At 44.7% G+C, this 25,099-nt stretch overlaps 1 protein-coding gene across 1 annotated transcript in view; it reads left to right on the top strand.

The window, feature by feature from the left end:
• CNOT9 (CCR4-NOT transcription complex subunit 9) overlaps positions 1-25,099 on the top strand; it is a 152,601-nt gene that overhangs the window by 49,660 nt on the left and 77,842 nt on the right. The window contains exons 2-3 of the mRNA XM_086954455.1: positions 8,025-8,204; positions 23,305-23,420. Coding sequence (XP_086810581.1) covers positions 8,025-8,204; positions 23,305-23,420 — 296 coding nt within the window. The remainder of the gene's footprint in view (positions 1-8,024; positions 8,205-23,304; positions 23,421-25,099) is intronic.

Genomic DNA, 25,099 nt, shown 5'->3' with positions numbered 1-25,099 from the left:
AGGTACATTATCATTTCTTGTGTTCAGGGAGATGGCCATCTAGGAGTCTATCCTCCAGGGGGAGGAGTCTGGGGGCTGGATCCCGGAGGGGCATGTTCGTCTGGAGGGAGTGTCTGACCTGCAGGTATCGGAAATGGTCTGTGTGCTCCAGTTCGTAAGTGCGTTGGAGTGAGGCAAAGGACACTACTCCATCCGGGCCCCTGTTATGTTATGTTATGTTATATTTATTTATATGACGCACGGCTGCCCCAGCAAAGGGGCGTCCTGGCGCAAGCTGATCGTATCAAGAAGGTGGTAGTTGCTGATGGAAATTCTGCAGAATTCCATCCGGTCCCCTCAAGTCTTTAATGCTGGTAATTCCAATGAGGTTCCAGTTACGGAACCCTTTAGTGCGACCCGGAGTGTCCAGCTTCTCCGAGATCCGCAGCGGGGTAACCATCGTTAGAGTGTCGGCCCATCCCAGCTTGTGCTGTACAATGTGCCATAGCTGAACAGAGTGTTGCGTGGGCCCAGTGAGTAGGTACCTACCAGGCCTAGAGTAGAGCGCCGCCTCAAAGTTCCCACCCGGCAAGAGCCACCAGTCCATTCCATATCCAGGGTCATTCCAGTCGCAATATGTGCCCTGATTAATGGCCGAGAGATGTGCAGCCCAATAATGCTTTCGGATATCCGGGAGCGCTATGCCGCCGTCAAACCACCCCAGGGTCCGTTTTTGAAGGGATGTGCAAGGCGTCCCCCGACCATAGCAGCTCGGTCTGTGTGGCTTCAATGGCCGCAAAATATGAGTGCGGGACCAGGTCCGGATAGTTTTGTAGGGCGTATAGGAATCTAGGCAATACCATCATTTTGAAGAGCGCCACCCTTCCCAGGAGGGACAGCGGGAGCTTCCGCCAGGAGGCAGAGTCCCTTTTAAACCGCTGGAGGGGCGGCAGGAGATTCCTCTCATACCTGGTGGCCTTCTCTTTAGAGATAAGAATCCCAAGGTACTGGAACCCCTCTGTGGCCACTTTGATTGGGCAGTTTCGGGGGACTGGTGGAGGGTTTCCAATGTAGGACATAGAGTATGGACTTGCCCCAGTTGATACTATATCCTGAGTTTCTCCCGAAACTGGTGAAGATGTCCATGGCCACTTTGAGGGACTTACGAGGTCTCGTAAGGTATAGGAGGATATTGTCAGTCTAAAGCGAAATCCTGTCCTCCCACTCATCAGCCCAGCGCATCCCCTTCAGGGAGAGATCTTGTCTGATCCAGGCAGCAAGGGGCTCCAGCGACAGGGCAAAAAGTAGGGGTGAGAGGGGACACCACTGTTGTGTCCCGCTCCCAAGAGCAAATACCACAGAGGTTTTATTATTGACCAAGACCTGGGCAAGGGGCACTCCGCTTCAGTGGTAGGGGGAGCTTGATCATTGGTGCCTTGGAGCGAATGAGTGCCGGATATTACTGGGACAGAGTTGGCTGCGGCGGAGCTCGTATTCTAGGCGGCCATCTTAGTTTGCGCCTGGCCACAGCCCCCTCCTCACCTTCTTTGATATTTTACATTGAGGGACCCTTGGTAAGGAAGCATCCTCTTGGACTTGTATTCGTACATCTGTGTCTGCAGTAGCCCTAACACATGAAGGGACAGAATCAAGATCCGAACATAAAGAAAAGATGTAGTGTTTAGACAATATCTTTTTACCAAAAATAGCAAGTACTCCAGATGGGGAACAATGTATAGTAGCATGGAAATATTTCAAATGATCAAGTCCCTTCAGATTATCTGCAGCATGAGGGGGATGTAAAAAAGGGGCTGTAGTGATGAAAATTCTCAACCTGCAAAGGTAGTTTTGGGGAAACAGGGCTAGGAGTTGGTGTTCCATCAAATCCTATCGATGTGATCATTTGGCCAGACAAGGGTGTCCCAGGGACCAATTTCTGAGATCGCACTACTTGTTGTCCCTCTATCCACAAAAAATTTCTGATCCTGCCTAAGTATGGTAGCTGTTATATAGGGCCCTGACTTATCTACAGGTATCTCAACTGGTCCTCCTTGTCCTACGCTGTCCTTGGCAAAATATGTTCCCACAGTTTCCTCCGATTCTCAATCCTCCATAGACTATTGAATATTTTGTTGATCAAAATAATTTCCTGACCTATTTCTCTCTAGAGCCAGAACCTGCTGTGGCTGCTGTCGAGGAACTGAAGTCCCTAGAGTACTAATAACTTGTCCCCTTCCTCTCCCACTAGCAGCTAAAACAGGACATTCAGAAAGCCAATGTCCTTTCTCTTTGCAAAAAGAACACTGATCCAGCCCTAATGAAGTTTGTCTATGCGGTGGCCCTACTGAAAGCACTTGTCTATAATTCTGACCATAATTTTGGCCTCGACCTTGGGGTTCAGAGGCCTGAACCATCATCACCTTCGTTTTCAATACTTCTAGTTTTCACTCTTTTCATTCTTGCTCAGTGGTAACCGGATTCTGATTATAATGAGCCATATCGAATATAGCTTTCGGAGTCACTGAAGACCATGTGCTCTCAGAATTCTTTAAGCGAACCGATATCTCAGGAAGCAAATTTCCCACAAATCTATCTACAAATAAATATGCACCCGTAGGTGTAGATGTATCTTGGCCACTAAAATCATGGAACACTTCCTCAAAGCAAGTAAAGAAATTAGGCACGGCCTCTCCCTGTTTTTGTTGTGCCCAATCTATTTTCCTAGCTGGAACCATCGTTTTTATGTAAGTAGATATGTTACCAGGCAGATCCAGTATGAGCTGACTAGGTTTCTGATCAGGTTTCCTATCTCTATCAGCTGCTATTATGGCAGCCCAATCTCCTACCAAATCATGATCCTGTTTCCGGGTAAGTCACCACAAATCTGGTGGCAGGATCATACCAAAAACACATCAATATCTGCTAAAGTCATGATACAAGAATCAATGGCATCATAAAAAAACTCTAGGATTTTTCCGTATGTCTGGTAGGGAGGCTTTTAAGTGAGTACATCCGTTCTTTTTCAGGGTGTATATATCCAATTATCCCAAAAATTAGCTCTAGCATTAGCACTATTTGGGTCATCATTATCTGCATTCCCTCTTCCAGGAATGAACTGTGGCTCAGCTTCCCTTATAGGTCCTCTGGGAAGAGAGGAAGAGAGTTCATCACAATATCCAATTATCGTTGCTATGGCAGCATTAACTCTACTCACAGGGAAGGCCTCTATCTGACGTTGTCAATCAATAGCTTTAACATCATCTGGACCATTCTGTCCTGTAGTCCTCTTCTATTGAACCATAAATTGGCGAGAAAGCTTATTTATGAGACAAAGGAGCTCGCCTTCAGAAATATCCTGTATCTGATCGATCATTTCTTCTACCTCCATTTCTAGATCACTCAACCAATTTAATACCATCAATCTTATTGCATCCTGACGAAACTGAGGTGCAGTAGAGCAAAGCGCTCGAGGGGTCAGAACATATGCAGGAAGTACAGGATCTGTCATTTGAGATGCAGTGGCCTGAGGTGGCGGTGCAGAGGCCTGGGATGGGGGTGCAGTAGCCTGGGTTGGAGGGGGTAAGGAATCTACCGGTATTGGTTGGAAAATGGGGAGCTGGACAACCTCGTGCAAAGGAGGTGGAGCTGAGGGTACATAGGGGTTGACATTTGGTGGTCCAGGGGGAAGAGGTGTTAAGGGTACATATGGTGGGCGGGGATCGATTTATCAATAATCCATCAATCTCGGAGTCCACACCTTGTTGGACCTGAACTGCTGCGATTGGTCTAACTATATAATCTTTAGATGTTCGTAATCTATGCTCATTATCTAAACATTCCTTTTTCTCCTGAACTTACTTATCCTTCAATTCCTTATACTTCTGATACTCTGTTTTCCTTTCCTGCTTCCTTTGTACCTTCTTTGCCTGGTTCCCTCTAGTGGCCATTGTAACTGGGTATCCCCTTTTGTATATTTGTTCCATAATGTACTATACACGATGGGACACTGAGCTTTAAAAAAAAAATATTTCTCAAATTACCTGCAAGAAAAATGTTAGCCAAAACAAATACGTTTCAAAACAGATTTCTAAGCTTAAACACCAAGCAGATTCCAAACGGATATCCACAAAATACCAAGTCAAGCAAATACCAAATAAATCCTAACCAAATGATCCAGTTAAATACAGATTTACCTCATCTGTAGTCTTCAACTCCCACCTGTCAATTCTCCCTGATTTAAAAATGACTGTCTGAAGGCCCTAGTCAAGGCCAGCAGCCGCCAGGAAGATCGGAGTGGGAGAGCTGAAAAAGCACCTTGGACCACGAGCAACTCTAATCTCTTCAGGTGGTGCGCCCCTCAGCAAAGTTAGTCTTACCGACCCGATCTCCTTCCCTGGTTGGACTGCAAGCCTGTGATGGGGTCCTACGTTGGGCGCCAATTTGTGGAGCAGATTAATTCTAATCTGCTGGTGCAGGTTCACCACGCTTGCCACGGGTTCTTATCAAGTAAGGAGGAATCGACACTGGAGCAAAGTCAAACCATAGGTCATTTATTAATCATTCACGAATGAGTCTCCAGCCAACGAGCACCATGGAGATGCTCAAGGAGAGAGCACGCTTGAACGATGGTTACTTATAGGGAAGATCACAGACCAGGAACGCCCAGAGGTAAATAGAGCTCGGTAGGAATCCACAACCTTGGTGCCTTGTGTAACTGTCGCGTCCTGAAGCTGCATGACAAGATAGGCTATCTGAGCAAACTTTATCTAAGGCTTTACCATTGTTTACAAAACCCACAGTGCAGACATCAGCTGTTCTTTTGTGCTGACTTTGCAGGTTAACGCTGCCTACAATGTCTTAATTTAGATTTGTTACCTAAAGTTTATGCAGGTGTAGTGTCAAGGATAGAGCCAGGCTGAAAACAGGACAAAGGTAAGCATGGATGAGGCACAGCTGAATGAAAAAACGGGAGATTCAGATCCTAAAACGAGAGCTTCAGATTTTAAAGTTTCACACTTAACTCCACATTTGGCTTGTAAACCCTCTGCACTGCCTTTTGCGCATTGAAGCCTGTGACGTGCAGTTTACATGCATAATTCTGCAATGTTTTTATTACTTACATTTGGTATTTCTTTGCCATTCTAACCTATTGGTAATTTTAATCTGTTTCAGCTAGAACAAAATTATTTTTCTTGAATAGCTGATTGATTATGTAGCAAATGCGCAATATCCATGTTTATGCACAAAATACCGTCACTACAGAATCACATAATTCCACAGGCCCTGCATGTAGTCCTTTGCTCAGGTGTTGTATATGCAGCTGGCTTTCAGTGACCATGATCCTTTACAGTCATAGCTTCTAGTGAATCTATCTGCAGTCCTCAGTCACCATACTCAACCACAGGCTTTGGTTCGAACACCTAAGAAAGCACCCTGCCTAGAAATATAATGGTCCTAACTAGAGGATCCAAACAATATATAAGGGGTTATTAGTCTAGGAGCTGGCACTGCACATGACAAAAACAACTCAAAGAATATAAAAAAATAAAAATATATATATATTTCTAATATTTTCTCTTGAGTATACTTGGATTGACTTTGTTTTTGTCATGTGCAGTGCCAGCTCCTAGACTAATCACCCCTTATATATTGTTTGGATCCTCTAGTTAGGACCATTATATTTCTAGGCAGGGTGCTTTCTTTTGTTCTATTTTCAGTTTTCTCCCCCCTATGGCCTGCCTACATCTTTAAAAACCCATCGGGGAACCCCCTTCTTTTACTTTTTGGTTCTAACACATGCCTTTGAACCCCCTAGACCCCTTACAACGTTGGGTATGTTCACCATTTCGCCACATTTGCGCAGAGCAGAGGCAAGCATGTATTCCTGACTCACGCTACATGAACCGGTGTGTGTAGTAATTGTTTAACTATTCTACCCTTACGGGCACATGACCCAGGATAATCTGCTGCATGGCTAAATACTTATAAGGTCCCAAAGGTGAGACAGATTGAATTGTAAATGATTGTATTTGTTGGTAACTAATGTTGATCAACTGGAATGCAAGAGCCCCAGGAAGCTTTAAGAATTTTAATTCTTGCTTCTCTGAGCTTTGGCCAGGATTGTTTGTATCCCCAGATCTGAAAATAATGAAAAGGGTGACAATCTGCTAGTTTAGACATGAGAATCTCCCATGAACTTTGTAGATTAGTAGGGATGAAAGGAAACAAAACTCATTGTTTAATACAACTCTGAATACTTCTTGATTCCACTTGAATCCAAATGGCTAATAATTGTAAATTGCTGGGGAAAACAATTATACCTCCTTCCTTTTCAAAGCAAAATGTGTTACTGTAGGACAATCTGTTTTTTGTGTTTGCCCTTTTTCCCTTGTTTGATATGATGCCCAGCCTTTGCTCAGTATGAGTTGCCATTCCTTCAATACCGTTACTATTTTGGCTGGATGTTGTTGCCATGTTTGACTTTTCTTTGTAGATGTGCACAAACAGCACCCCTGTCTTAAGTCTGGTACTCCATGTGGGCCTAAGAGAGGCTTTTGCTGCCACATATGCCTTAAAAGCTTATTGCATAATATTCAGACTTGAAACATAAGCTCTATCCACTTACGTATTGACAAGAATTAAAATGAGCAAAACATGTCATGTTCAATGTAAGGCAGCAGTAACTTTACACTTGCTGTGTCCGAGGTCTCCTTCTTACTTTGGTCTGAGCAAAATTAGGAATGTCATTCTTGATACACAACTAATTGGTGTCAATTAAATCCTTTAGTCAAAATGGATTTAATGTTGTATATCACAAGAATAACAGTTGATAATATTTCATTCCAGATTTTTAGTCACAAGTTTAATCATTCTTGCATAGATCTGCTGCTTAGCTATCTTCTCGAACAGGGCCCTGATAGTTTCCATCACTTCTCCCTGAAGGCAGGGTAAAATGCCAAGAGGTGTGATTGGGGTGTAGATTGAAAGACTACCCAAGAAATAGATTCCCTGAGCTGCAAACAGTTCCTGTTTGTCGGCCATCTTTCAAAAGTAAACGTCCCTGATAACATGCCTGCATGGGGAGCAGGGACAAGACTGATTTCCATATGGATGGGTCCAAACTGGGGTTGCATGGTGGTGAGCAAAACATCTATGGATTGAACCTAGATCTGTGTCTGGGGGTGAATGTTTGACAGTGTTCAGCATTCCGTCTATCTTTTTATGTTGCTATATGGGTGCTTGTAACCCTGTGTAGAAGTATCTTTGTTTGCTGGTGTCTGTGCACTGATGACTAGGTATGCTGCAAGTTTGATATGTGGGAAATCTTGTGGATGTTGAGATTATGACCATACACTATAAACAACTAAACCCTATTAGTTTTGTCAATGCTTGCTGTCCTGCTGATGCTAATAAATGAGTAACCTCTGGTTTTTGAAACGCCAAGCATTTAATTATTTTGTATTCTACACTGTATAAAGGATTTGGCTTGCGTTAAGTCAAAAAGTTAATATCCCTGTTCACATATGCGAGAAGATGAATAGTTCATGGTTATTTCAGTCACTGTTACAGATCTGTCTGCTGTGACCAAAAGCATTGAGACTAAGTAATTTCTTTCACAGTGTTGTTAAATCAGGAGTGGCCCAACTTGGGTTTGGAAGGGATTGGCCAATTCCCTATTAGTAGAATATCCATATAAGGTACACTTGCTTACAATTGAACCCCTTTTATAAATAGTAGCATGCTTCATATTCGCATAGCCCATCTTCTGATACAAGTCTTGCAAACTTGTATGTTGGTGAATGACCCAACTGGATGCAAAATGCATCTTCTACCGGTACTGTAGCAGTATATCGGAGGCAACCACTTGTGTAAAATTTGTCTTCTGACCTAATGGGGTGACACCTTGCTTTGCTTTGTAATTCGTATATGTTAAACCTCCCGAAGGGGCCCCATGATGATGCGTGCAATGTCTTGATCTCTATGTAACCTATAAACTGGTTAATGTCGTATTAATGTGCTAAGCTGTTCTTTTGTTGTGTTTTTAGCCTGTGCCAGCGGCACTGGCGCAGGTGGACAGAGAAAAGATCTACCAGTGGATCAATGAACTATCAAGCCCTGAGACCCGTGAGAATGCCTTGCTGGAATTGAGTAAGAAGCGAGAATCTGTCCCAGACCTTGCCCCGATGCTCTGGCATTCTTTTGGTACCATTGCAGCACTTCTTCAGGTATGTTACAACCCCAACTTTTGTTAATCCTCTCCATCCCACAGTGATACATGAGTGTCTCCTATTTAAAAAGTTGTTGCCATACCGAGAACTGCGGCATATTTGAGGTCAGCTTGTCTTGTCTGACTCAATTCATGAAATGACCTGTTGAATCTCTTCAGTGGCTATGGGGGCGGTTCAATTCAGTTTGATCATCGGTTGAAAAGGCATGCATAATGTGGTCTTTCATTATAGGATGCTGTATGGCTGCTATTTATGTGGTTGACTTAGAGGAAAGAAGGAACACCTTGGCCTCGATTTCCTATTTGGCAAACCAGTAAAGTAATTTACTTGCCTTGTCCCCAAACGTATAATTTCTGTGCTAAGAGATCACCTAGGCTAGGGGGGCATGACCAAGATGGCGGCGAGTGCGTACGCTATGTAGACAGATCTGTATTCGGCCAGCCAAGAATCCTGTTGTATACCTGTCAATGCTGGCCAAACATATCGCCTAATGCAGGTCATCACCTCTAAAACAACTCCACTCCTTCCTGCGCATCGAAATTCCCTGCACCGTAACTGTGGGCGGCCGCTGGTGCGTCGGCTTTGGGAGGCGAAGGCCCATCGGAAACAACCAGGCCCAGGGACCTGGCAGACAGTGTGTGGGATAACTGCTTGTGCCCATGACCGTGCCGGATCATCGGCGTAAAGTTAGTCTCCCCGGTGGAGAGCAGATACTGGTGTGGAGCGACACTTGGGCCCGAGGACTGTGAGCTGGGCTTGTGGATGGTGATCGCTGGGCCTTCGCCAGCTGGCGTAACCGGACCCATTCACCACCGCGCCTATCGGCGCAGGAGATGGTGCCTGTACTCCTCCCTTCCCACAGCAGTGTGGAGTGGGGGGCATCTGCCTCTACCGTGCGGTGAGTCCACTTTAGGCCCACTGCACAGCCAGCTCAACAGGTGGGGCTGGCCTGAATGAGATGCTTCTGGAGTGGCTTTGCATTCGGTTAAGTTAAACTTGGATGCGCGCGTGTTCAGCGCAGACCCACCGTTCCGGGCAATTACACCTTTTTTCAATACCATGCTCGGCGTAGGCTTATGCTAGTGGTGTGCAATTAATGGTGGGACATTGTGAGTCTGTGGGCCCCAACAACAAGCATTGGCATAGTCAATAGGTCTCGCCTTTGGGACCTTGTAAGTTAAAAAAAAAAAACGGAAGTATAAAACTTTACGCTTACATTGACTTTTTTTTTTTGCTTTATCAGTTTAATGGTAAAACATTGCAGAGCACAGTGTACAATAGTATTAAACAGTGAGTGCGGTTCGACATCCACAGTTCAATATAATCAGCAGTGTATAACAGTTCAGCACGACATTGACACATATCAACAATAAATGTACAAATATAATAGCCCTTTCGATCCCACACCCGTTGGGTTCTTGCCCTGCCCTTGTTGTGTAGAGGAAGATTGTTGCTGTGCGGTCAGAAAAATGCGGAGTGGGTCCCAAATATCTCTGGGTCTAGTACCCTTACATTTACTTTGTATTTAGGATGCAGTAAACGTGAAGTCTTACTCCTGTTTGTTTTTTTTTTTTTTTATTACAAGGTCCCAAAGGCGAGACCTATTGGTTATGCCAATGCTTGTTTTAATCTTAAAATTGAAGGAGTCATAGATTGCGAATTGCGATTATACTCAAAGTGTGGAGAGACTCGGTATACGAACTACACTCTGAACCATTCATCTTCGATTTTGTCAGGTAAGAGCAGGGCCATTAACGAAAAATGTGTTAAAGGCATATAAGAAGGACTGCGAGTACTTGCCTTTTTGGAGTCGGTACATAGATTACACCGTAGCAAAGCGTCCTATACAAGAACAATATCTTTTCTATAAAATACACAAAAATGAGACTGAGTACCCGCTGCCGTAAAGAAAAACTTGTGTTCATATTACATACGTTTAATATAACTAAATAACATGTTTAGGTTCGCAAAATGAAAAATGTGTAATGTTGAATAACAGGCATAGACTAAAAGAAAGTTACCTATCCACTTATAAAGATATATCCTTATCCTGAAATACGTAACACAAAGTGGGTATTAAAAAGGTGTCTTTGCCGGAATAGCCAGTCTCCTCCCTAAATGTAAAGTACGTACCACTCTAAAATGGCTGCGAAGATCTTACTTTCGGATTTACTCAGCCAAAAGTCAAGCGCTCAGTGTACAGTTTCATCTACAACAGATCTTGACAGGTGCTTGTGGAGCACATGGAAAGCGGGGTAAGCCATGGCCATCTAGCATGTGACCCATAACAGCCCTCTCTGCACTGCAACAGTGACCCGGCCGAGAGCTAAGGTGCGTCACAGTCGGCAAAGTTTGCGGGACGGAGCATGGACGGGCAGCACGTCTTGGGGCTTTAACTGGAGGCGGTGTTTGCACCCTGCTGCTGAAAGTCTTCTTGCTGTTTCACTTCATCCCAATCAGTATCCCAAGATGAGGGCCATGAAAGCAATGCATTTCATGTACATTTACCCAAAAAGCTCAGGGCCCTGGCGCACAATATGCCACTTCGACAAGGCATTCTCTGCTAGTGCCAGATAAGAGGGCAATAAATTGGCAGGAATGTTAACGCAGGCACCCTTAAACAGAAAGATTCCCCATCTTTCTCTTCAGATTTAGAACTGTGAATGTTATTTAAAACAAGCCAGCGAATGGTGCGTGCGAGAGTGAGCACCAGGGCTCGATAATTTAAAACGCATGTCGCCCCTGAGATGCGGAAGCTGCTGGTGTTTGCGCGCGGTTGCGAGCAGCACCATATGTTTCCAATTATCGCACTAGCGTCTGGGCACGATAATTGGAAACATATGCTGCTGCGAGTAACCGCAAGCATTAGGCCGTGGGCGTGCACAGGGGTTGGACAAAAAGAGGCTTTGGCCAATTGTGTGCTGTCTTTGTTAGAAAGACGCACGCAAAGGCCAATAGCCTGGTGCAAAACTACAGGCACATAAGCAAGCGTGTGGTGGATTTCTGAAAGCCCTTACTTAAAGTCGAGCAGCACATGCGCGCTGCGCTAGGCTCGACCTAAAAAGGAGTTGCCACAGCACAAGTGGTAGGTTGCCACGAACGTTGTACACAGCTAAACCTGTGCAACTCCATACTCTGCATGGATAATCTTGCAATACTACCGTCTATTGTGGACTGTGACTCCCCCTGTGTGCCTGTTGTGTAGGATTGGTTGGCCTCCTCCGGGCCATCTTCTGTAGCTTTGTTGCCCCTAGGGAACATTTCCCCCAAAAGAATTGTAATCCCCCCACCCTCTATAACCAACACAACTCTTACCATTATTCTGATTGCCTGTTGCCCACTACTATGTCTTGCTCTGACACTTCTGCCTTAATGCTTGTGCTTGTGACCTTCTGGGGGTCAGACTCATTTTTACTTTCTCTCAGTCCTTGATCTGTGTCTACAGATGGGTCTTTGTTCTTTGTATCTGGTCATCTTAGCTTCTTTGATCCACTTTTACCTGCTAGTTGTCTACTTCCTCATTTAGAATATAATTCTTTTGTGGCTTGGTTTTGCGTATTTTCAGAAGTATGTCTTAGTCTGCAAAATTACTTTAAATTATTTGAGGCCTGTTGCATTTGGCTTCTATTTGACATGGTTGTAGGACTTCTGCTGCCGTTGGACAGTTCTTGTGTAATGGGGAAAAGAAGACTTCTCTTCTGTCTTTCCTCTTATAGAATCAGCTCCCGATCTTTGAAGTTCAATAAGCTCTAATAATTATAGTTTGTTTTAATGCTAATTAAATCAACCTAACGCAGAAAGGGAATTTTATAGAATCCAGAACTGGATATTTAAAGTAGAGGTGAAAGACACATTGTTGGATTGCAAACCCACCTCTGCTAGTGGTATCTTGAATGCAGGCAGTTGAAAAGTTACCTAGTGATTGCTACTGATTTATCTCTACACCATCTATCGCATTTCAAAAGTCCAAATCCTTAAAGGACTATCTTTTCACCAGTTATCTAACAGGCAAAATATATTCCAGTAACTAACCAAAATGAATGTGTTCTTCTGTAGCGCAGCTGGTGCTCATGTAAAGCCTTCGGATCTAGTTCGCTCTATATTAAATTCCAAGAAAAAAAGTGTAGGCCAAGGGTTTTATGTCTGTAGAATTTAGATATGGTTAAAAACCGAGAGCTTTCTTTTCTTGAAAAATAGATGAGAAAGTTCATCACCTATACTTTTGAGTATTAGGTTGATTCTTATGTCCTTTTACTAAGTGTTAGAGAAGTATTACATCATTACCTTTAAAAAATAAAAAACATGTTGGATCGCTTGAGGATTATTAAGAAGTGAACAATCACAAAAGCTACTCTGTAGCCCGATATTTTTCTTAGTATCGCAGGAATAATCAAGATTTGGCAAAATATTTTGGAATTGATAGTTAAAGACGTATATGGAGCGGATACTGGATTTACAACTCAGAGGCCTGGAATCCAAATAGATTGTTGATTGTCAATCTAAGGCTCCAGTGGTAGGTCTAAACCTGGACAAAGTATTTGGTGTGTATTTATAAATCTGTCATTTAGTTTCATTGTCTGCTCTATGATTATTCTAATTTTAAATCCCCTTGATATTATCTCACTTGGGCCAATAAAAAGGATTTAATTAAAACCTTTTAAATAATCCCCATAACACAAGTTAACGAAAAGTAAATGGAGCTTGTTTCATTTTGCTGGCACGTATTTTATTTATTTTATATAATGAGTTTTATATACCGCTGGCTAGAACGGTAGGTATCAGATCGCTTATTTTCTGTAACATGTAATTGAATGTAAACAATTACACATTACGTAAAAAATAAACACATTAAAAGAGGAAAGACAGGTGAGAGAACTAGGGAGTAGAGGGGGAAGTGTGAAGGGGATGAGGGAAAAAACGACAGAGACGAAGGGTAGTCTGCCCAAAGACCGACTGGGTAGATGACGACTGAGGAGGGAATCCACAGCCCGTCTCCACTTTAGCTAAACAGGGTAGCTCCATCGGGCATCAGTCCAATAGCTAGGTCTTAACTGACGAGGGAAAGTTCACATAAGAAAGTCCAGTGGATAAACAGGGTGGGAACTATGAGCAAGGACGGGTGAGGGCAGGGGTCAGTAGCTGGAAAGAAGAGAGTAGAGTGGTAGGGTTTGGGTGAAGATGGAGGAGGGAGATAATGTCAGGAGAGACGCAGGAGTGTGTGCCCAAGGACCGGGTGGGTAGGTGATGCCCAAGGAGGGAACTAAGCAGAGGATCGGCATTATGAACAGAGCCAGGGTCTGCATGTCTTTCGGGGGCGTGTGTGATGTCCAGTGATAATAGCCAGAGGGAGTAACAGCCGCCATCAGCAGGTTGTTTCTCCCTCTGTTTCTAATTCTGTCCCAAGAGGCCTTCTCAATACTGTTGTTGCCCACTTTTTAAAATTCTGTGATTACGAATAGGAACTACACACTTTGGAATCAATTTTATATATAGTGATAATTCCAATCTGATTTATAAATTGAACTAATATGTATAAATCTACAAGTAAATCATTTTGAGGATTTGAATAAGTTAATTAAGAATTGATATTTTATCCCAATGTTAAATTTAATTGAATAGTATATTCCTTTCATGTTGATATTTTTGTCTTTTCTCTGTATCGTTGGTGTTAAGGCGCAAAACTGTGAAAGGAGTCTTTTATAATAAGAGGCGAAATGCGTTGGTGGAAGACTGCCATCTGTATTCTGAATAAAGCACTGTTTGGCATATGGGCATTTTGGGGGTTTTTATCTGAGTTTACCCCAGTATTGGAACTTTCATAGATTCCCATGCTTTGTATCATTCCCCGTCGTCGGAATGGGAGTCTCGGTAACAAAAAATACCATAGCTGTAGGTACAAAAGACAATGGAAAAAGGCCTAGGCCTCATTACCTTTTGTAGCATATCACCCTCTTTGTGCAAAAGAGACCAAACTTTGGCCTCAGCCAATCAGAAGTGCCTCACCACTTAGAACCTTCCTGAAGGAACCTCAGAGCCTCAGATTTTCTACTGCACGTTGTGCTAGGGAGTCTCCTTTGAGCTCTGCTCAACTTCTACTCTTCTAAAGGATTTCTTCAGGTTTTTTCTACAGGATTTTCTGCAGGATCTTTCAGATTCTCTTCAGGATTGTTGCTGCCTGACAGGATGTCGGAAATTGAGAAGAAAAAAGCGCTTTTCAAGCCTTGTTCCTCCTGTGGCAAGAAAAGGCTTTTTTGTGGAGGATAAGCATAAGGACTGCATTTATTGCCTCTATCCTGACCACCAGGTGGCTGCCTGTGCAATCTGTCGCTCTTTTTCTGCCAAGACCCTCCGGGACCGTGAGCGTAGGCTCCTGACATGGCTGCAAAGGCTTAAATCAAGGAAGGATACTGTCTCCAGTGACAGTGAAGATGCTGGATCGATGGCTTCTACTAGAAGGTCAGTGAAAAGGGGTAGGGGTTCCCCTTCTTCTTCTGTGGGACGATCTTCTAAGGCCTCAAAAAAGACCCCCAGTGAGTCTGAGAGCCCAGGTCCCAGCAAATCTCCTCACGGAAGTGTAAAGGAGAGGGATGGACCTTCTACGCAGTCTACAGGTGCGAAGACTTCCACAGCCTTCAAAACACCTTCATGCCAGTCTTCTGAGAGGACTTCTAGGCCCTCGACGACGAACACGTCGACAGCGGGAGGCCCGTCGACTAGAACATCGAAGGCTCCGTCGACTGGAGGTTCGTCGACGTCGAGACCGTCGACGGCGGAGTCCTCACCGTCGACGGAGAAACTAAAGGCGCCGACGACGAAGGTAACAGCTTCACAGGTGTCGACGAAGGAGCCGTCGACGACGAAAGCCCCGTCGACGCCCAAAGTCCAGTCGACGACGAAGGCCCCGTCGACGTCTAAACCCCCGTCGACGACGATGACAACGGTGTCGACGACGAGAGTCCCGTCGATGACGACTGTGTCGACGACTGTGGTCTCGTCGATGACTACTACGGTGACTATGACGACGGCTGGTGTCGACAGTTTCGTCGTCGACGACGTCCACGACCCCTATCTCGACGGCGTATATACAACCGTCGACTACGGAACCCACGATCTTGTCCACAGAAAAGCGTATCACCATTTCTGTGACGCGGATCACACCGGAGATGACCTCTCCAAGGACAGTGTCCCCTCTGCTACCAACAATGCTCCTGCAAGAGGGACAATCAGAGGAAGATGACCAAGATGCATATAGCTATGCCAATAGTCCTTCGCAACTATTTGTCAAATGCCAGGACACTGACTCAGAGGGCGAATACACCCACGAGGAACATGGTCATAGTCAACAGCAACGGCAGCAATCTGACCAGGAAATGGTTTCAGTGCCAACATCTTTCCTACAGGATCTACATAGGATGCTACAGGACTATAAGTCTAAGGCCAGTAGTCCTTTGCCAAATACATCAACGCCTGCTACACCTTCAAGGGTTCAGGCGTCATTGGTGCCAACTACTCTCTCGGCTCCAACCTCTCCACAGCCTCAAGCAGCCGTCCCTCAGGATTCCTCTGGGTTACCAAGATCACATGATGTTGATGAATCCTCGGATGAGGATCAGCAGTCGGATCACGTCTCTAATCCCGACACGGAATATGATGAGTACGTTATTGACAATCCCGCATCACCAAATTCGGACCCGGCGGACTCCCCGCCAGCGGATATTGGATGTTTCCATCAGCTAATGGAGAGAGCAGCGGCAAGATTTAAATTAGCAATGCCTAAAGTCACCACAGATTGTTTCTTATATGACTTTAAAGCACCCTTTCGAAAAACTGCCAGGTCTATTCCAATCGTGGATCACCTATGGAAAGAGGGCATAAAGACCATGACACACCCGGCGACGGTGGTGCCGGTGCTACCGCGTCTGGAAAAAAAGTACAAAGCGACCGATGATGCCCCAGCGGCCTTGACAGGTCATCCAAGACCAGACTCTGTGATCTTGCAGGCAGCGCAGAGGAAATCGCGCAACCCTTCAGCACCGCTGACAACTCCTCCGGACAAGGAAGGACGGAGGTTAGATAACGTGGGGAAAAGATTCTCAGCGATGGCAAGTTTGCTGGTGCGAGCAGCTAATGCCTTAGCGATCCTGGGTAGGTACGACTGTCAACTCTGGTGCGATGTCTCCCCGTACCTTGACCAGCTGCCTCCTGAATCTATGTCGGAGCCAAAGAAAGTTTTGCAGGAGGGAGAAGCGACGTCGATGGAAATAATCGATTGTGCAATGGATATTGCGACTACGGCATTTCGTTCACTGGCTGGAGCAGCAGTGCTCCGTCGCCAAGGGTGGCTTAAAGCTACTTGGTTCCGACCAGAGGTCCAGAATAAAGTATTGGATCTCCCCTTTGATGGAGAAGCTCTTTTCGGCAAACTCATTGACGACACACTGCAAGATATTAAAAAAGACACAGAGACCGCTAGGTCTTTAGGAACACTTCAGTACAGGAAGTCCCCCTTCAAGGGCTCCAGAGGCAGGGGTGGTACTTATAGAGAATCCAACAACAACGTTATTCCAACACAGGATCCAGTTCCCAGCAACACCGCCAATCTTACCAACAGCGGCAGGGCCAGTCTACCAACTACTCCAGGCCTTACGGTAAAGGAAAGCAGGGTGCGCGAGGACGAGATTCGTCCAAGCGCCAATAGCGGCCTCCTGGCTCTTCCTACTGGACCCTCCTCCAGGAAGTCATCAGTTGGAGGCAGGGTCAACAAATACCTTCACAACTGGTCCCTAATAACATCGGACCGTTGGGTGCTCAACATCATTCGGAAAGGGCATACCTTAGAGTTCACTCAAGTTCCGCCACCCAAGCCCCCGGCAGCCACTCCTTCAAAACACCAGCGTCTTCTTCGGCTCGAAGTTCAACAAATGCTCCGAAAAGGGGCGATAGAACCAGTTCCATCGAACCAAAGAAACCAGGGATTTTATTCCAGGTTCTTCCTGGTGAAGAAAGCGCTCGACAAGTGGCGCCCCATTTTAGACCTCAGGGGGCTAAACACCTATCTCATTTCTCTGTCCTTCAGGATGGTGTCCCTCCAGGACATCTTGAAGCTAATCAACCCGGGGGATTACATGGCCACACTCGATCTCGAAGATGCCTATTTTCACGTTCCGATTCACCCAGCACACAGAAGGTTTCTGCGATTCACAGTAGCCAAGAGCCATTACCAATTCAGGGTTTTACCCTTTGGACTCCGCTCAGCCCCAAGAATATTCACGAAGGTGCTGGCTCCAGTAGCAGCTTTCCTGCGGAGGCACAAGTTTCAAGTCTTCCCCTATCTGGACGACTGGCTACTGAAAGCTCCGTCCAGAGAGGCAGCGCTACAGGCGGTTCAAGCATGTACCAATTTATTCCAAAACCTGGGTCTCACTCTAAACGACGAGAAATCTTGCCAGATCCCGTCCAGAAGAGCCCGGTTTCTGGGAGCCATCTTGGACTCAAGGCTTTCACGAGCATTTCCTACTCTGGAAAGGAGGCACAAATTACAGATGATGGCCCAAGACTTACAAACAAAAAAGTCTCTTTCAGTTCGCCGCTACAAGTCTCTGCTGGGAGTAATATCATCGTGTATTCCACTGATCCCCCATTGCAGACTGAGGATGCGTCCCTTGCAGGAACAACTGGACAATCAATGGCGGCAAGTCCACGGTTCCTTCGACGACAGAGTGGCTATCACTCCGGAGATGAAGAATGCGGCCCTATGGTGGACAGACCTAGACAACTTGTCCCAAGGCCTATCCTTCGCAAGCGACCCGTCTCCACAAGTGATAACGACGGACGCGTCGTTGGAAGGTTGGGGAGCAGTACTACAGGACCTTCATGTCAGTGGTCATTGGTCACCCCAGGAAAAATGCCTCCACATCAACCTGTTAGAACTCAGGGCGATACGTCTGGCTCTGCAAGCGTTTCTTCCTCGCCTGGAAGGTTCACAAGTGCTTATCAGGACGGACAACACCACGGCCATGCACTATGTGAACAAGGAAGGAGGGACCAGATCGCGCCCATTGTCACAAGAGGCCCAGCAGGTTTGGGAATGGGCGATCCGACACAAAATGTCCCTGATGGCAGAACACTTGCCTGGCGTCCTCAACGAAAACGCCGACAGACTGAGCAGGTCATCCTCGGTCAGCCACGAATGGGAGTTGAATCAGGACGTTTTGGAACGAGTCTTCAGTCGGTGGGGAAGACCGGACATCGACCTGTTTGCCACCCCGACCAACAAAAAATGCCGGTCTTACGCAAGCAGGCTTCCCCATCCAAATTCTCTGGGAAATGCCCTTTCGATACCCTGGTCTAAGACATTTGTCTACGCTTTTCCTCCCATTCCTCTGATACCACGACTAATCAGGAAATTCAAGGTGGAACCGTGCAGGATGATCCTGATAGCCCCGGCTTGGCCGAGGCAGTTCTGGTTCACGGAGCTCCATCTGTTGTCGATTGCTCCTTCTTTACCTCTCCAAATTCTGCCGGACCTTCTCACGATGTCCGAAGGACAGATTTTCCATCCAGACCCTCAGTCGTTACACCTGACTGCATGGCTCCTGAGCAGCGAGAATTTATGAACCTGCCATTATCAAAGGAAGTTAGGGAGGTTTTGTCCCAAGCAAGGGCCCCTTCAACTAACAAAACTTACCGCCTTAAGTGGAAAAGATTCTGTTGTTGGTGTCGACAGCAACACATTGATCCATTCACTTCCAAACCTCATCAGGTCCTCCCTTACCTACTGTCCTTGGCCAAGTCTGGTCTAGCCCATTCATCAACTAAAGTCCATTTGGCTGCTTTGTCACGATTCAGAAGGACGGAATCTGGACCTTCATTATGGTCTTCAAGGATAATCAAACAATTTCTTAAAGGCCTGTTCAGGGTCTATCCACCGGTGAGACCGCCTCCTCCAACATGGCATTTGAATCTGGTACTTTCTCAGCTCATGAAGGACCCTTTTGAACCAGTCCATCGTTCTGACATCAAATACCTTTCGTGGAAATTGGCTCTTCTCCTCGCTCTCACGTCGGCTCGGCGTGTAGGGGAGTTGCAGGCCTTGACCATTCAAGAACCTTTCCTTCAATTCAAGAGGAACACTGTCATCATGAGGACTAACCCTAGGTTCATGCCAAAGGTTCCCTCGGATTTCCATTTGAATGAACCGCTCATTCTGAAAACATTTTTTCCTCAGCCTTCCACACCAGCGGAAAAAGCATTGCATTCGTTGAATGTGCAACGATGCTTGAAGTTTTACTTACAACGTACTAAGGATTTTCGAAAATCTACCCAACTGTTTGTGGCCTTCGGGGGACCGAGTAAAGGCCTTCCACTGTCCAAACAGGGTGTTTCAAGGTGGATCACAAGCGCTATAATACATTGTCACAGGACTGCTGGTAAACCTCTGACTGGAAAGATACGAGCGCATTCCACAAGATCTGTGGCTTCCACCACAGCACTCTTCGCAGGGGTGCAAATTAAGGATATCTGCAGGGCTGCAACCTGGAGCAGCGTCCACACTTTTACCAAGCACTACTGCTTGGAATCTCTGCAACAGGAGGATGCAGCAGTTGGACAGGCTGTCCTGAGGAACCTCTTCCACTGATGGTGAGCTTTCCTTTCTTCCCACCTTCCATTTTTCACATTTTGTATCTAATGTCATGTTCTCTACTGCTATTATTTACAATGCAAAATGTGATTATCTTGCTAACTGCTTACTACTCTGATACAAAGCATGGGAATCTATGAAAGTTCCAATACTGGGGTAAGAAAACAAGTTACTTACCTGTAACTTTAGTTCCCCTATATTGCTAACTTTCATAGATTCCCATGCGCCCACCCACCTCCCCGGGGAAAACTCAGCCTACAGCACAGATGGTGTCTCAGTACACAACGGCTACGAAAATCTGAGGCTCTGAGGTTCCTTCAGGAAGGTTCTAAGTGGTGAGGCACTTCTGATTGGCTGAGGCCAAAGTTTGGTCTCTTTTGCACAAAGAGGGTGATATGCTACAAAAGGTAATGAGGCCTAGGCCTTTTTCCATTGTCTTTTGTACCTACAGCTATGGTATTTTTGTTACCGAGACTCCCATTCCGACGACGGGGAATGATACAAAGCATGGGAATCTATGAAAGTTACCAATACTGGGGAACTAAAGTTACAGGTAAGTAACTTGTTTTCTTATGTTAATATGCAGGAAGCCTTGAGCAGTACAAAGGAAAACTCAAACGTTTTCCTGCTGTAGGTCTGGAGAAAAAGTTTGCGAAAGACTACAAACTTTTCTTTTGGTGGTGCCAAACTAAGACCTCCGGGGAAGGCATGTAGATACTATTAAGGTGTTAGGCAGAGGCCACCAGCAAAACTGTCTGTGTACAGTCGCAACTTGGCACTTAAAGTAAAAGGCCTCTTGCCGCTTGTATTGTCCCTGTAGCCACACAGGAGATTAGCCAACTGATCCTTGGAGTCCACTACTTTTGTCCTTGGTATAAGAGGAAGCAGGTCCACTTCTTTTAGACTCCTCTCAGGTCACAGACAACAGTCCTCTTCTGATATACTGCAGGTCCATAAAGTGATTTGAGGGGGGTTCATGGGAATGCCACATTTATGCCTGGTCAGTTAGTGGGTGAGGGTGACTAAACAATGAGGTAAAATTCTAAACAATGGGGTAAAAGTTCTTGTGGGCAGCACTATTCCCTTTTTCAGTTGTTCCTGTTTCCTCTGACCAGCCTAAGGTGTTGCGACACACGGGCTCTGGTCTTTCAAAACTGTTTCGGGGGGTAGCTTTGTCCCATTCTGTTTGATGCCAGCATGACTATGGGGAGAAAGGCTGGTGATTTCCATGTAGCACCTAGCATGTGTTTGTGAAGGGCAGGCCAATTTGAAGTTCTAAAAGATCATAGGCCCGCCCCACCTGGCCTACCTGACATGAGAAGAAAACATTACCTCTCTGGGAGCAGTCTTCACTCCTAGTTCAGGCTGGGGAAATGCTGGAGAGCTAATGCAAATTGGACTCGAACATCTTAAGGCAGGACAAAGATGAATTTTAGAAAGTTATTTTTCCCATATATTTAATAAAAATCCAACATCACCATTAATGTGGATTTTTTTTAATTAAATATAAAAATACATCTTTGTTGGGCCTGTAGCTGGTACAGGTCAAAAGTTATAATAAATACTTTGACCTTTCTTATGTGCCATCTGCAGCCTAACTAGGTACCATGTCGCTTTGAGTAGAGTCGCAGGGGGAACATGTCATTTCTAATGTCACACATGTTCCACTCTTAAATATTATGCACCCTAACTTGTGGGCAAAAAGGTATGCTTGAGGGTGACTTACTTAATATATAAAATCAGGATTTCCTCCTTGTCAAATAGGTGATGTCTATGCAGCAGGGCTCAAGCCTCTGCTGTCAGGCTACGTAGAGTAGACCTGAACCCATATTTTCACTGCTATTATAGTGGATGGTACAATAGATGTCGCAGTCCGCAAGTGACATTTAATTTTCCATGCCGTTGGTATATGTCTACACCATATACTATGGCCCTACAGGAAAATTAAATATGCTAATCCGATTATGAGCATATATCAACATGTTTTAGGAGTCTGAGAAGTGACCCAGTGTTAAAGTTCAATATTACCAGCAGATGAGTCGCCCCAAAAAAATGAACAACTCGGGACGACTTCCCAAAATGAGGTCACTTTACAACATTTATCATATTGACATTGAAGAAATGTAGGTCAAACTATTGTTGGCAGAGCATCTCAGTTAACATCTCACAATAAATCTTATATCAATTATTTTGATAGGTTTAACTCCAACTATAATCAACTGAAGTTCAGGTCCTGTTTGAATAAGAAAAGGCGATAGATGGAATTTTGTAGTGCAGGCAGCAGTATAGGCAGGCAAGATGTGAAGGAATTGAGGATATGGTACGTGAAAGCATAAATTTGCTAAGAAAATATAAATTCAATCATATTTGTAACTTTTGATGATTTAATAAGTCTGCATGTTACACAGAAGTAACTGTGCTCCATATCCAGTGTTGGTGTTCACTGAATTATTTCTCTGTTGAAAGTGAGGTAGTTTGATAAAAGCTGAGACCACCCATGTCTGAGTGCTGTTATTTGTTGTGCTTGTAGTTTTTGTGAGGATTGTTCGCAGGCAAAAGTAGGTGATCTCATCAATGTGCCGCAAAACCAGTTCTTAAATTCGGGTAAAAATGCTAATGTTTAACGGTATCGGAATAGCCATGAGCTGCATTGTCTTCACGTTAATTTTAAGGGTGGGCGGAGTTTGTGGGGTTTTGCCACTACTGGTTCTGCTTGGAGCACGTAGTTCAGCGTAAACTCTGCCATGCGAGTTTACTGGCGTCCACCCCTAGATAATTCATGGGACTCCTCTGCAGAAAGTGGGCTCACATGGCTGGTCAGTAGGCATACACATGACGTGAAGTTTGGGATGTGAGCTGATTATGGCTATGTATTCTGCAGTGAGATTATATGGAAACCACAGTTGCACACTTCTGATTTTCTATATCCAATTCGGACTAATTCCAAAAACCTTGACCTGGGACCCTGAGCGCCGGGTCCATATAAGTTGATGAAAGTTTGACTTGCCAGTTTGCCCATTTTTAGGATCAAATACATTTAAGTGATTGGAATTTTGTTTACTTAACTTGTAAAACGTTGTTAACTTCACCACAACGGCTTTCTTCCCTCGTTCTCTACTACTTGTCTGCTGAATGCTGTTTTACTAACCGTCTGATTGGACAGGGTGTGAAAAAGAAACACGTGGAAGTTCAGCAGCTTTTAATACATTGAATTAATGTTACTGAAGGAGATCGTCTGACCATACTTTTCGTCTGTTTTCATCCCTTGTAAATTGTCAATTTTGCACAGGGCCTTTGACTGGTAGGCCACATACATGTTATTTGAGTGTATGGCATGGACAAAAAAGCATTGCAATATTAGACTTTATTTAGTTCATATTTTTGTATTATACACGTACTCTAATGCAAGTATATAATTAATTTGTGATGTTCTGGTTTCTGTTTTTTTCCTTTTAGGAGATTGTAAATATCTATCCATCAATTAACCCGCCCACCCTTACAGCACATCAGTCAAACAGAGTTTGTAATGCCTTGGCCTTACTGCAGTGTGTGGCATCTCATCCGGAAACCAGGTAAGCATTTGACTAGTCCTAGAATGTGGAATCCAGCTTTTCAGAGGGTTTGTGACAGATAGCAATATAAAGCCAGACTTTTTTTAAATATATATATGTTATCCCACTCTGTCAGAATGTAGGTCTTCACTCTTCCTTATAGCAATAAAATTTTCTTCATGCTGTTATATAGGTTCTTTAGTGTCTTTAAGTTGTCACTAGACTATCCTCACAAAAAATATATTTTTTTTCCCCCAAACATTGAATTAATGTGGTGTCTGTCGGTACACGGGATATTGGGGTTGAGGCCTTTTAACAAGCAATTCTTGCAGTGCTTGGGAGCCTCCTGAAGAAACCTCAAGACCTCAGAGGACTCCTGTGGTTTATTGCTGAGAAGTCATCTAAAGCTACTTGGATATTGCTTGGCGTTCCTTTTCTTGAAATAAGGCATTGATCCTGGGGCATTGATCCACTCGCTGTTGACTGCCTTGGTGTGAAGATAAGAATTTTATTAAAAATTAGTGTGCAAGGTAGACCGAATTTAATAAAAATGAGTGTGTAAGGTAGACCTAATAAGTTTTGATTTAGTTTATTTTGTATAAACATGAAAGGAAAGGAAAGTGTTACTTTCCATTGTAGGCGTCTATTGATGACATGTGATGTAGATTCACATACTTTGCATTCACATACTCTGCATACCCCCTGCCATCTATTTTGTGCTAGGACGTATGCAACTTGTTCTTTGAAGAAGCATTGTGAGTCACGAAGTATAGTGAACCTCTTCTATATGACTGGTAATGCGTGTGGCCCACTGTTCTGTTAAATTGTTTTTCTACACCGTGGGTGAGGATCAAAATGGAGCATAGAATAGCAGAAGATGACCAAGCAAAAAAGGGAGGTTTCCATAACAACCAGAGTCTTCTAGGGAGACTGGTGGGCCATGTGAATCTACAGTACTGCATGCCATGCACAGATGCTTACAAGTTAAGTAAAATTTTCAGTTAATGGCATATGAAGCTGTAGATGCACATTCTTTGAATAGACCGTAAGCGGTGGTTAGCCAGGGGATGTTGCAAAGAATTTGAAAAGTGTATGTAATACAGCTTGTCCAACATTTGCTTGTTGGCATAAAAAAAATCCACACAGTAATGCTTAGTGATTGTGTGGAGTGGCCAAGTTGCTGCTTTACATAGGGCAGCTATGGGAAGGTTATTAAGAAAAGCAATGGAGGCCACCTTTTTGCGGGTAGAGTGGGGCTGGTTGGTGAAGGCAGTTGTCTTTTGGCTCCAGCGTAACCAGTCTGAAGCATGGCCTTTGTGTGGTTCTGTGAATGAGATCGTTGTTGCTGCCTTTGTTCTATTAACAGAGTGCTTGAGAGCTCTTTTAATGTCTAGTGCACGAAGAGTGTTCGCTGCCACAAAGTCTTGGTGTGGGAAGAACACCAGGAGTTGTATAGTTTGGTTAAGGTGAACTGAAGGTGCTCCCTTGGTCAGAAGTTTTTGATTTCTTCTAAGGATGACTTTATCATGGTGAACCTGAAAGAAGGGTTCTTCGAGGGTAGGAGCTGGAAGCACATTCACTCGCCTGAGAAATGTAAAGGCAACTAGTAAGGTCACCGTCCAAGTTAAACTGTTGAGTGCATGAATGAAGGGGCTTGAAAAGAGGGCCCATGAGTCGAGAGAAGACAAAGTTGAGGCCCC

Source organism: Lissotriton vulgaris, chromosome 2_1 (genome assembly GCF_964263255.1).
Source record: "Lissotriton vulgaris chromosome 2_1, aLisVul1.2, whole genome shotgun sequence".
Taxonomy (NCBI): Eukaryota; Metazoa; Chordata; class Amphibia; order Caudata; family Salamandridae; genus Lissotriton; species Lissotriton vulgaris.
This window is presented reverse-complemented; position numbering and strand designations above follow the sequence as displayed.